Source organism: Camellia sinensis, chromosome 9, assembly GCF_055761805.1.
Source record: "Camellia sinensis isolate YWXY chromosome 9, ASM5576180v1, whole genome shotgun sequence".
Classification (NCBI taxonomy): Eukaryota; Viridiplantae; Streptophyta; class Magnoliopsida; order Ericales; family Theaceae; genus Camellia; species Camellia sinensis.
The window spans coordinates 49,172,062-49,186,700 of NC_138969.1; the positions used below are offsets into that span (position 1 = coordinate 49,172,062).

Genomic DNA, 14,639 nt, shown 5'->3' on the forward strand with positions numbered 1-14,639 from the left:
GATGTTTTCCCAAACAAAAACACATGAAGCCCTACAGATGTTTGTTCAGCATGTGGAGGGGAAAAAAATGTAACTAAAAAAATTAAATAAATGAATAAAACAAAACAAAATATTTGAATCAACAAGATATATTGGTAAGTCCACTTTACAAAATTTGTTTTGTGTTTAGTTTTGTTTAGTATTAGTGTTTCTAAACTTATTAAAAATAAAAAAAAAAATAAAAGTTTTGGTCCACTAATTGAAACACAATTGCTCCTTGCAATTACTAATCATGAATTGCAACATCTAGAGTTTAGGAGTTGCATGTTGGTCATTATTATTCATTTGGATCAATAATACAATCCACATAAACTTGAGAATATAAAGTCAAAATGGTAAAACTTGTTATACATTATTTAGATAAATAATCCTAAGTCAAGCCTAGGAGTTGGAATGTAAAAAATTTGTAGAAAAAAAATATTCCACAAACATCAATTTTATACAAAATTTAATACTGAAATAATATGGTAATGACATTTTAAAAAATAGAAATTATTTTGATAAACTTTATCTTAAAACTTATGAGACCCAAGACTACCACATTATTCTGGAGAAAAATTTTGTATGATTTTTTTTTGGGTAGAATTTATTAAGTCTTCGAGTTAATTGGCTTGGCTAATCAAGTTGCTGACACCATATCCTCATCCGAAGCACCGAAAACCCGGTTTAAAACCATGGCTAATCGGACTCCACCTTGGGCAATCCGTTTCATGACAATTGGCAGCCTTGAATTGAAGTAGTCATCTGTAAAAACACATATATATTAGGGAAAAAAATTATTCTTACATAAATTATATAAAAAAATATAAAAAATTTTGATGATGATATTTTTAAAAGTAAATATTATACGTGTTTTATTTTAAAATGAATAAGTAAAATTCAACCACATCTACTAAAAAATTGTTTAATCACTTTAGGGTAAATTATAAATAGTTTCCAATAGTTGAATTTAATTCTCATCAAATCTTATTAAAAATAAGTCATAGTAAAATTGTCACTAACAATAATTTTTTGTGATGATTTTTTTGCATACGTTGCTAAAAATTAATAATTAATGACTTTTTTATCTTATTTTTTTAAATTGTCGCTAAAACTTATAATTAGTGAAGTTTTTCTGTGATGATTTTTTCAAATTGTCACTGAAAATTGAAAATTAGTAATTTTTTTGTGATGATTTTTTTAAACTAATGCTAAAACTTATAACTAGTGACATTTTTGTGACAAATTTTTTAAATTATCATTGAAAATTAACAATTAGTGACTTTTTTAACAATATTTGATGAAAAATACCATTAATTCTCACAGGATCTATTGAATAATAAATCCACATATTAGAACCTACACGTAAATCCCCTAACTTTATAGCATTACCCAAACATTATTTGTTAGTCATCCTCATTGAGGTGAGGACATAAAATCATTTTGTGAAAAATTAAAAATAACTCCCTTCTTTTGAGGAAAAGAAAGAATTTGTCATTCCAATTATAGGAAAAAGTTTGAAACCATTATTGAAACCATTAAAATGAGACTCTTAAATTTATCTACAATGATGTTGACTAATCCATGTTAGTTAATTATTGGATTAAAAATCAACTAGCCAAGAGCCAAATTCCTACACATCATTAAGGTCATATTTTAAGGATCTCTAGTATTTCTGGTAATTATATTTTGTATAATTTTTGCTAGAACAACTGTAAAAGATAGGATCATATTACAATACACATAGTGAACGTTATATGCAAGTTAAGGTCAAAATTGATGTTGGTTACAAACCATTGTGATGTTTGGTTGTCCATCATTGTGGTAGTGGGATCAACAAATTATAAAATAAAAGTTGGTTATGTCCTATTACAATGTTTGGTTATGCTTCAAAGTAACGTCGATGACAACTCATTATGGTTTTGGTTAGGATCAAAGTGTCTTTCGTTATAACCTAAATTAGTGTAAGTTATGACTCAATATTACTATAATTGATAGATCAAAATTTTTTTTTTTTAATCCAACAATTTAAGGTGTGAATACATATAATATGCAACTTCTACATGGGTGTATGATGTATAGTAAGCTTTTCCTAGAAAATATGAACTCGTGTACATACCATTTAGTGTCATACCAGACTCAACACCTTTGTAACCCCATTTGCAAGCGATGGTTATGCTCTCCGCAGCCCACCTGTGCAAAGAATAAATGAGAAACATATTTAAAAAAAAAAAAAAAAAAAATTTATAATAAGGAGTCATAGTTTTAGTTGCACAGAGAGAGAGAGAGAGAGAGAGAGAGGGCTCACTTATTCACACAAGTAAAGATATTGCCACACTCCTTCCACGATGCAACATCATCATGCCAGATTCCCTGTGTAGCATATATGTTTGAATTTTAAATTTTTTAAGAAAAAAGAAAGTCTTAAATTTTTTTTTCACAAATTGAAGATTCGAACAAAGTATAAAAGTATTTTTTGAAATGTTGACAAATTGCTACAAATCCAAAAATATATATATATATATATATACATATAAAAAAAATTCCAATTTTGCAAGCAAAAGTAGCATTTTAGGGCAGTCATACGTCAGTGAAGTTGCCCTCTATGTCTTGTTCGAGGAGGTCCATGTCCTTTCCATAATAATCTGTAGCAGCTGTAAGGATGATCTCTCTATCCCAAACCTATATGTGTTGCAAAGATTGGTAATTAAAATCTTGAGGAAGCTATCAATTTATAAGAAAATTGCTGTTTTGAGTAATTGAATTTGAATATACAAGAATAGTCACTCAAGAATAATCAGTGTAATTTAAAACTAGGTTTCTATCATTCTGAAATTCTCTGTTTGGTTGGAGGATTTTAATTAGAGAAAATGTAAATGGAAAAGGGAAATAGAAAGAAAATAATAAAGAATTGATAGGATTCAAATTCCAAATTATGTTTGGTTGAGTTAGGACATGGAAAAAAAAGAGAGCATAGGTGAACCCAAAAACAAAAAGTGTGATTGCATTCCTTTTTCTCTTTCCATTTCTGTCATCAAATTCTCTAACTAAACACAATCTAAGGGGAGATATCGGAAATTTCATCAAATTTGTAATTTAAAAATAAACTAAACCTCAAGGAAACTTTTTGTCATTTCAAAAATCTCAGAAGAGATTTTTACAATTTCATTTAATCTTAGAAGTTAGTGTAATTTACCCTTTTTTTTAACCCTTACTTGATTTTGACTAGCCACTTTTTGGTTATTTTGGTTACGCGCACACAAAAAAAAAAAAAAAAAAATCTATTTGACAATGAATTATATTAGTGGAAAAAAAAAAAAAAAAAAAACTTTCTCACTCAATTTTTCCACTAATACAAAATCCGCATGTTGTGGTAAGTAGCCATTAACAAACCCTAACCATGGAGTATATAAAACAAGTATAGGCAAACATAAACTCACATGGTGCAAATTAGATTTGTGCCTGAACCAGCGCAATTGTATGGTGTTTCCTCCTTCATCACTTGTAAATCCAACATGCAATGGCTGAAACATTAACAATAAGAAAAGTGATGGTTGTAGTTTTCCTTCTGCTAGAATATAATAATTTATGAAAGAAATAAACAGGGAAAGATGAGAGTTAGTTATCCTCTCCCATGGCTGGGAAAGGATAGAAAATAAAGAAATTACGAAGAATTGCAAAGCAGTAAGGCCATGTTTGTTTGGGCGGACTGGATTAGCATTCCCATGACTAATAGTCCTATATTACGAATCCGTTGGATTATGTATCCTATTAACTAATAGTCAAGTTTAAAATAATTAGTCCGTACTTCAATTGTTTAACCAAATATCGGATTAATAATTTTATTGGACTATTAGTCCAATCCCAAACTTATGTCCATCCAAACAAACATGGCCTAAAAGGAATTCAAAATAACTAACTAAAAAAAGAAAGAAAGAAAGAAAGAAAAATAGAGGTGCAAGTGGATCTGTATGCAGTGAAAGTTGTGATATGGATACAACTCTTTCTTGCACTTCAATGAAAGTAAATTATTTTGAATTGTTTCCACTTTTACAATTCCCCAACCCCCCCCCCCCCTAAAAAAAAAGGCTTTACAATGTAAGTAAGACAAAGAACAATATTAGTAATAATAAAATTCATCTTATTTTTCTATAATCTCTCCAATTTTAGATTTATATATATTTTCAACATAGGTAAAAGGGGAATATGGGAAGGGAAAGTTGCATTGCGTGACAGTTAGACTCAAACCCACCCCCCCTTCAAAAAAAGGCTTTACAATGTAAGTAAGACAAAGAACAATATTAGTAATAATAAAATTCATCTTATTTTTCTATAATCTCTCCAATTTTAGATTTACATATATTTTCAACATAGGTAAAAGGGGAATATGGGAAGGGAAAGTTGCATTGCGTGACAGTTAGACTCAAACCCAAGTATCATGGGCCGTTTTGAAACAAAGTCATATTTTTAAATGAGACTTTTTATTATTTTAAATATTGATGAAAAAGCGCCTAGTAAAAGAACCATCACTCACTAGATTAATATTCGTTGATCTTTAATTTAGAGAGATTCAAAAAAATGAATTCGGATGAGTTTTAAGAAGAAATAAATAATTAAAACAATACTCTTTTATCTCAATTTCTCTCTCATTAAGCTATTCAAACAAGTAATTTGGATGGAACCAGCACCACAAACCTGATGAATATCACCCATGAAGTGTGACAAGAATAACAAGGCCTCAGTCATATTATCTGCACCAAAAGAATTTAAAAAAAAGAAATTTTAAATTTAAAAACATTGAAGATAACAATACATGAGTCAGAGACATATATATACCAAATAAAATAAAATAAAAAATCAAGGAAGTTGATATAGCTTAGCTTACATCGACGATCAGAAGTACCCTCTCTGTAATGTGAGAGTTGAGAGGTAAAATTTTGGATGGCACCAGCAACACACATGTCCTTCACCCCATGAGGATCATGACAATCCCCTATATATTTCCCATGTTTCAGTAATTAATTATTAATGCTTCAATTAAGTTGATAACACTTTGACTAACTATAGGTACACATGAATTTAATCAATATATATATACAAAATTTATTTATCTAGGATGGAGTACAAGATTCCTTGTTTCAAAATCCCTGTCCTTTTTTTTTTTTTAAATGATCAAAATCCTTCTCCTTGTTCCTACACCTTTTAATATTTTTTGCATTTTCTAATATTTGATATGATGAAAGATGAAAATCAATCAATAAATAAATAAAGTTCTTTATAGTCAACAGAAAATAAATTTATTTAGATTTAAGACATTTTACACTTTCGAATAGTAGAAAACGTTTTTCAAACTGAAATCTTATTAATATCACCACACTATCACCACTACCACTACCTCCACCTCCTCTGTATTGCACTCACGATCTTATTTCGAGATTTCCATGTGTAAAAATTTTCATTTCATCATGCGATTAAAAATACATGAGGGACATAGGCCAAGAATTTTAAAGACAAAGAATTCCACCCCGGACGAGGCTCACTCCATTAGGACAGTACACTTTTTTTTTTTTTGGGAAAAAAACAAAATAGGGTGTTTGTAGCAATTTTATAAAATTAAAGGTTTATATGAGAAGCAACTATATGAAGCATGAATTGAGCATATTACTGTCATAGTCAAAGTTGCAAGCTTCATCAGGGGTGTCAATGAAATGAAGTGAGCTTGTCCACCTATACTTGTACCAGTGTCTTATTTGATCAGGCCACACACACAGTGCTGACAAATCCCCATTCACATTCTCTGGTAACAACATTTTTACAGCATGTGCTGCCTCTGGTTCCAAAAGCTCCTGTTTAATCATCAAGTTACTTACACTTTCAATTTTATTTTAAAATAAATAAATCAAATCATCATTAGAATAGAGTCTGTGATGAGTTCACGCCTAATTAAACAATCTAATTCACAAAAGTAAATGGCAAGGCCGGCCTAAGGCGTAAGCCATGATGTAGTGGCTTTAGACCCCAATTTGAAAGAGACCTCAAATTTATTTGTATTTGTTCAAAAACTCATAAATATTTTATTTAAAAACAAAGACTACAAATAAAAAAAATCTCCTTTTTAATTTGATCAGCTAAAAAAATACTTTTATTATCTATAGATCTACAAAAAATTTCATATGTCAAGACCCAGTCAAAACAAAAAGCCTCTTTACCCAAAAAAGGATCCTCAACCATACAGATTAAATAAAATCCCTCTTTATTCAGTGGCCCATAACACCAAGACAAAAAAAAAAAAAAACACTGGTTTTACATAAACAAATCACTTGTTTGTGTGCGTGATATCTGATCCATTCCATGTGTAGAACTATTAATACAAAAAATTATTTCTGTCTACTGACTCTAAATCGCAAAGGTTGATGAAAAAAAATTTTACTTTCCAAAACCAAAGAGACAAAAACAAATTTCTTACTCGAAGGCCCAACTGAAATGGGTTTTTAGTTAGAGGCCCAACTCATTTTCTGACAGCCTCTAATAGTAAAATCTGTAAATAATTTCTAGAATTTTTAGCTGCAAGACTCCAAGAAAAAAGTGAATTTTACATAAAATAATTTACAATATTAAAAAAAAATTGTAAATACTATTTAGATATTAAAAAAAATAGCCTATTAATTTCTTAGGCCTCATCTTTGAGTTGGCCATGTACAATGGAGATCTCCTTTATCTTAATCAAAAAATTGTTATGTAATTTTAAAATTTATAGTGATGTGATAATTTATAACTTCGTATTTTGATGACATATTACAATTCCATAGATTGAAAATGAAGATGTGGATTTCTGGCCAAAAACAGAGAGGATGCTTTTAGGCTATCTTGTGAGTTGGGTTGATTTATTAAGAGAAGGCACCTAACCACCTAACCAAAATATGAGTGTCAGTGTGAGTGTGAGTGTGAGTGTGAGAGAGAGAGAGAGAGAGAAATCCAGTTTATATTGAGATTGCTTGAGGTATAGTTTTGTTTCATTAATGTTTCTCTTCTAGTTTACTCAAAATAGGTTTAGTAGCATGTAATTAACAATGAGTAGACGTTTCTTTCACTTAATAAATCTCAACCTGAAGCAAACCAAGGGAATATTTTCAAGCTATCTTATGAGTTATATGTTCTAAAATCCTCTTACTGAGATGAATCAAATCGTAGGTCCATCTGTATAGTTTGCCTTCTTTTTATGTTTTTATATTTTTTAAAAAACAAAGAAAATTATTTGAAAAAATACTTCAAATTTGTTTTTTCCTTTTTTTTTTTAAAATCTTTTTTTAAAAAAACAATATTCTAGGAAACGCTGCAAAGTTGTTTTTTATTTTTTTAAAAATTATTATCAAACAAAAATGAAACGGTCATTTTACTTGCACAAAAGTAAAACAAGTTTTTCATATAAGTGTGAGACCCACAAAAAGATAATACTCATCTCATGTGAGATGATTGTATTCAATTCTATAATCAATTTTTGTATTCCTAAACTCTTTCAAAATGAAACAACATAAAACGATGTATGTTTTCAAACTTTTTATTGTTTTGTTTTTAAAAACACAAAAAAAGGGGAATGAAGAAAAGGAAAACAGTTCCAAACAGACCTAGAATTCTATTCTCTTTGATACATCCAAGGGAAGGGAAGGGAAGGGATCATACCTGAGCAACTTGGCATGTCATAATATGACCCTCTTTGCTCCAACCTTGAACCCCCCCACTTTCCAAAATCAACACAAAACCAAGAAACCAAACAAACCCCAAAAAAGACATTCTCAACAATCCTCTGCAAAAACCCATTTCTCAAAGATGGTCTTTCTCTCTTTGCTTTTATATTCTTTTTTTCTCAAAACATTGAAATACAAGTGCAATGACCTACCATGATAAACTTGTTCTCTTTCTAATGTATAATATAAGTAATGAAGAGTTCACATTGAATGCAAGTATAAAAATTACCCCATTTTGGTGCCCTCAAAAGTTGGCTGTGAACACAAGCAAGATGTGCATATTCTAGAATTACAGAGGAATCACGGCAATTAAAGAAATGAATATGAATAAGGACCTTCTTAGAAAGGCCACACTCAATAAATAAATTAGATTTCTTTGCTTCTCTAAAAAGTTGACTTACAAGGAGAACTGAGGATAGTAAATTTTGGTAGATGAATTGTTGACGTGAGGTAGATTCCAAGCTTTGTTTGTAGGGTGTTGCAATTATTGGTCCCACTCTTTATCATAAATAAAAACTAAGCTTTGATTCTCTATCCTCCTTTTAACTCCATTCTTTATGACACTATCCTCCGTTTAACTCCCTTCCACATATGTAGGGATGTAATTTGGGCGGGCTCAACTCGAACAATCTGAGCTTAACTTGAAATTTTTTAGGGTTTGGATAAAATATTTTCAAATTCGGTACAGGTTTAGACAAAAATTCAGAATCCAGAATTAAATTTGGATAGGCTTGGGCAAAGACGTCAAACAACCCGAGCAACCTGAAATCCGAATTACATATATAGATATATAAAAATATTAAATATACAAATAAATTATTAGTCATTATATGATATTAAAGTAATTTATATTATTAAATCATATTAAATATATATTATATATATAAATAACATAAAATCTTTTTTTTTTCTTTTTATTTTCACTCATAAATTATAAGGACTATTATAGTGGCATCTCTCTTACATTATATAAATTATTTATTTTGATGGTATTAATGATTTTCTATAAATAAAAAAAAATTGTAAATAGAGTCAAATTTTACTAATTTAATAATGTAGCTCCAAAAAAAAAAAAATAAATAAATAAATAAAAACTAAAATTCATTTACAACTCGGACAATTCGGGCAACTCGGACAATTCGGATTTAACTCGGGTCGGGCTTGGGCAGACAACCTCAGGTTACAATTCGAGCTTGGGCAGGTTTGGACAGGTCTCAGCACAACTTGAGTTGGGCTTGAATAACCTTCCAACCCGAACCCGCCTGAGTTGCACCCCTACACATATGTTATGAAAAGAAAATTGTTAAAAAGTTTTATCAAATTTTCTACCAAATGTTTCATATGAGTGTGAGATTTACACCATGCAGGTCTCACACCCATGTAAGACATTTGATAGAAAATTGATAAATTTTTTGATATTTCTAACATTACTCATAATAGGCTGAGGGTAATATTTAATTTTTTTTAAGTGAATGAACAAAATCAAACTCGACACATGATGGATGATGGTTCTGTATCCCCTCATTTCATTCTTGTGAGATTGATAGTCGTAGAGCGGTCAAGAGTTCTTTGTGTCTAAATCTCGATCTCTTTATCCCATTTCATTTTTAATGGTATGATATGGCATGAATATCGAAACACAAAAAACTCATGATAATTGTGCACCTGAAAATGTATTAAGATAGAGACAAGAATTAAAAAAAAATAAAAAATCCTGTGTGGTTGAGAGCAATAATAGTTCAATTTTTTTCGGTCATAAGGCTAAACATAAAAAAAGTCATATTTTATTTGGCTTTTTTAAAATTAAAGTTTTCAACAAAATTTTTTTTTATAATTTGATTTTTAGCTAAAAAGTCTTTACAAATTATCACATCATTCTCTTTACTTTTTTATATATCTTTTAATAAAAAAATTAAAAAATCAACTAAAATAATCAAGACGATCAGTGACTACATAATTTAGCCACCTCTAATTAAGAGTGGCAACCAAGCAGACTCCACTTTGGCCAACCTTCTCCGCAACAGGTGGCCAAGAGAGGAAGCAAGCAATAATCTATCTACATCACAAAAGAACAATGAAAAATTGTGAGATGCATAACAGAAATAGAGAAGTGTTATAGGGCAAGCAATCAAATTCTTCTGAAAAATGTTATTATGTACACTTCTTATCGTCACAATAGTTGTGAGGTGAATTATATCAGTTTGGGATAAACTATATAGATGATAAATTTATAATAGACATAAAGTGAAAGTCATGAACCATTCTGATTTTTGATTATATTATAATTAGTTTGGTGGGGTGGAAATTTGATGAATTAAAATATTACGGATCATTTTACAAAATGAAGATAATTACAACCAAATAATGAAATTGTCTAACAAGAGGTAACAATAATATTGTTGGAAATTTGGAGAGCATTTGCAAAGTAGAAATGGAATTGCATGAACAGTTGGATTCCATGTGCAGATCCAGAAATAATAGAAGAAGAAGAAGATGATGATGATGATGATTGTTAATGTATATATATATATAGATAGTTAGTGTGTATGCTTTAGCCTTTACCCTTTCGGCCACTTTCCACTTTAGGTCATAATGTTGTTTGTAAATTGTCTATAAGCTCTCATATATAAAGGAGATCATGTACATTAATTCAACACAATATATTGTCCCAGAGAATTCTCTCTCTCTCTCAACTTGTTTTACATGGTATCAAAGTTATAAGATTTAGGCCTTTATTTCTTTTTCACTGGATTTGCATGAACAGTTGGACTCCATGTGCAGATCTAGAAATAATAGTAGAAGAAGATGATGATGATGATGATGATGATTGTTAATGTATGTATATCTAGATAGATTTAAATATATATATATATATAGATAGTTGGTGTGTATGCTTTAGCCTTTACCCTTTCGGCCACTTTCCACTTTAGGTCATAATGTTGTTTGTAAATTGTCTATAAGCTCTTCTATATAAAAGAGACCATGTACATTAATTCAACACAATATATTTTCACAGAGAATTCTCTCTCTCTCTCTCTCTCTCTCTCTCTCTCTCTCTCTCTCAACTTGTTTTACATGGTATCAGAGTTATAAGATTTAGGCCTGTATTTCTTTCTCACTGGCGGGGAGTCGGCTGGCAACCTTGCCTTCGCTGCCCGCTGGAGTTTTCTACACATACTTGCACTCCTCTTTCTCAGCACTATCGCCCGACGACTTCATCCGACCCTCTGTATCTATGTTGAGGAGCACTCACGCTACAACCCAAACTCTCTCCCTCTCTTTATCTCTCTATTTGTCATCATTCTCTATCTTGGTTCCGTTGCCGAGAACCCTATTGCTCTCATATCTCTCTCATCCAACTACCATTTTCATTGCGAACCGATTTTTTCTCTTGTAAATCATGTTTTCCCAACCATTGATGATGAAATTGTAGCTTTCATACTTTTTCATTGGGAGCTTGAATTCCATGTCGGTGATTATTGCGTCCGAGTCCACCCATCAGATCCACTCTACCTCCGAATGCGCCACCATCGCCGCTCTAACTGGTGGGAGATTCGTCCAAACACCGACCATTTTTGGGTGTAGAAATGCATTGTTGTAAACAAATTTCATAGTCGTGGATTCGACAGTAATCGACCTTGTTCTTGAACAATTGAATCAACAAGTGATCACCGATTGGGTTCTTGCATGGCAGCGGCTGACTTTCAGTCACCACCACTACGCCGTCGCACGCGGTGATGAACGATGGGTGGCACTTCAGCCACTCTTGTCTCTTCTTATCCCAGTTTCTCACCGATGACCCAAATGAGTATGAGATACATTTCGGCCATATCTCCATCTGTTGGGATTTAAGGCAACCCACCTGAACTACTAGAAATCAAACACACAATAATGGACATAAGATTTACGTGATTCGGCCTCAATGCTTACATCCATAGAGAGAACCGGAGATTTTCACTAAAACAAATAGAGATTACATAGAGGACTAGGCACTCATTCAACTCACACACTCTCTACTGCCTTATACTCTCTGGTTTTTCATTAAAACAAATAGAGATTACATAGAGGATTAGGCACTCATTCAACTCACACACTCTCTACTGCCTTATACTCTCTGGTTTTTCTACACAACAATCTCTCACTGCCTTCTCTTCACCCAAAACTTCAGCTCCTCCTCTTCACCTCATTTATACACAAATGACAGGTGATTTGATTGGTCACCACTTACACCTTCCACTAGCTTCATCCACTAGCTAGTGGGGTAGGTGGAGTGGGAGAGCCGCCATCCACTATCCATAGTGGGCTGGAGCTGGCTTCACATTGAGGAAATGATCACCCCTCACATAGGGTGATCTCCAACAAATTACCCCCTCAACCCATGTGAGGTGATCCACAATGGCACCCCTTGCCTGGAGTGCCCTCCACCCCCTCACTGGGATTTTATGCAAAGCTTACTTTGCAACTCTTTGTGATTGCATCTCTCCCTTCCATGCAGTCTTGGAGAGATCGCAATATGTCTCTAATTCAGGAGCAAAAGAAACTCTTTTCTTCCTTGGGACGTGCTTTGCTGACTTAGTCTCTTTGCTCCGAGCTTTTTTCAAAATTGGCTGCAATGGCTTCATTTTGTGCACCTTCGAACTGCCTCCATGCATTCTTGTGCACTTTGGTTTCCATGTCTGCTGAGCCGTATGTCTTTTCGGTGTGTGTCTTGTACTTCTTTCCTGGTAAGTGATAGTAGCTCCTTTTGTCACAATCTCTTGAACAAGCCTGTACAGATTTCCCTCTAGTTATCCATGCAGCATCACCGTATCTTCATGGATAACTTTGAGATTTCCTTTACTAGATGAGAAGCTGTAACCCTTCAAGTCTAGCATACTTAAGGAAATTAGATTTTTCTTTAGTCTCGGCATGTGTTGGACTCCATCCAACATGAAATTTTTCCATCTTCCATTTGGAGCTGTACTATTCCCATGCCAAGATTCTTACTCACAGTGTTGTTAGCCACACGAATAATACCTATGTTCTTCGCTTGATAGGTGAAAAAAAGTTTCATGTTCATGCATATATGGTATGTACTTTTGGAATCTAAAATCTAATCAGGTTTCATCATACACGACGAAACTGTGAGTGCATACTCACCCTCAGCATTCACTACAATAGCGATATTTGATGAGCTCACTTGTTCCTTGTTTGCCTTGTCCTTCTTGAGCTTTGCACAGTCTTTGATGAGGTGATCCTCCTAATCACAGTAATAACACTTTCTTCTGTAGACTGGCCTTGATTGCGAACGTCTTTTTGATTTGTATCTACCTCGTCTATCATTAGACCTGCCTCTATCATGCTCATTTTTTGATGCAACCATAGCATTTCCTTCTAGGTACTTGCTATTTTTCTTTTTCTTTATCGCTTCATGAGAAATAAGCGTAGCAACCACCTCATCCAGTCCAAAAGTATCCTTCCTGTACAATAGAGTAGTCCTGAGATGCTCATATGATGAAGGTAAGAAGACCAGCAAGATAATATCCTTATCTTCCTCTTTGGTCTTCACCCCAATTGTATCCAACTCCATTGTGAGCTTGTTGAACTCGTCCAGATGTTCTGTAAGGTTCGCTCGTTCTACAATTTGAAGTGTGTGCAGCTGCTTCTTCAAAGATAACCTATTTGTCAAAGACTTTGACTTGTACCTCATTTCTAACTTTGCCCATAGCTCTGTCGGATCTTCTTCATTGATGACTTCTCGGAGTGTGTTGTTTCCGAGATATAACTAGATTGTGCTGTTTGTCAATTCTCTCAACTCCTCCCACTTGTCATCTCCCATGTTTTCCGGTTTGTTGGACTTTTTATTGAGAGCTTTCGCCAAGCCCTCCTGCATTAAAATATTTTACTCTTTGCTGTCACAAAGTAAATTCAATATTACCATTAAAAGGCTCTATCATGAAACTTGCACATTTTCCTGCCATTTTGATCTTCTTTCTTTTTCCAAAAATTCTGATTCAAAAATCTGACCGTACGGATGTGTCCGGAATACTCTAAATAGTTGGAAAGTACTATTGGATCGTTAGAAACGGACTCAAAATGGCTTATATCAAGCAAAACTAATTTGGACAGCTTAGATCTGCAGCTGTGTCTTCGCCGCGAAGCACCGGATAACTCCTGTGTGAAGACGTGGCAGCTGACGTGGCACTGACGTGGTGCTGACGTGTTTGACATGTGGCGCTGACGTGGCTGCAGTCACTCGCCTTTTTCCTTCTGCCGCGCGTGAGGCGCATGTTAACGACTGGGCTCAAGCCCCGGCACGAATAACGGCGCATGAGGCGCATGGCAAAGAGTGGGCCTTACGCGCTATCTTCATGAGGTGGGTGAAAGCGTGGGACCTCTTTTGGGCCTCTGCTTTATAGTTTTGGACTCCTCTCAGCAAGACCTTACTCCTGGTATGCTCAAAAGCTGTTTTTGAGCAACTTGATTTCTGGGAAATTCTGAAAAACACACCCTATTTTTCTGAAAAACGACCGGCGAGGCTCTGATACCAATTGTTGGGATTTAAGGCAACCCACCTGAACTACCAGAAATCAAACACACAATAATGGACACAAGATTTACGTGGTTCGGCCTCAATGCCTACGTCCATGGATAGTAATCGACCTTGTCCTTGAACAATTGAAACAACAAGTGATCACCGATTGGGTTCTTGCACGGCAGCGACTGACATTCAGCCACCACCACTACGCCATCGCACGCAACAATGAACAATGGGTGGCACTTTAGCCACTCTTGTCTCTTCTTATCCCAGTTTCTCACTGGTGACCCAAATGAGTATGAGATACATTTCGACCATATCTCCATCATCATCCATCATTTGCTCTATCTCATTCCTAA

At 33.4% G+C, this 14,639-nt stretch overlaps 1 protein-coding gene across 1 annotated transcript; it reads right to left on the reverse strand.

Moving 5' to 3' along the window:
• Positions 1-266: 266 nt before the first annotated feature.
• BFN1 (bifunctional nuclease i) lies at positions 267-8,164 on the reverse strand. The gene is made up of 9 exons (XM_028267293.2): positions 7,699-8,164; positions 5,684-5,864; positions 4,904-5,011; positions 4,714-4,769; positions 3,459-3,542; positions 2,605-2,700; positions 2,327-2,391; positions 2,138-2,211; positions 267-783 (listed from the first exon to the last, which is right to left on the reverse strand). Exons 1-9 carry the CDS (start codon positions 7,834-7,836, stop codon positions 659-661), a joined length of 927 nt encoding a protein of 308 aa, XP_028123094.2. The 5' UTR covers positions 7,837-8,164; the 3' UTR covers positions 267-658.
• Between the last annotated feature and the right edge of the window lie 6,475 nt (positions 8,165-14,639).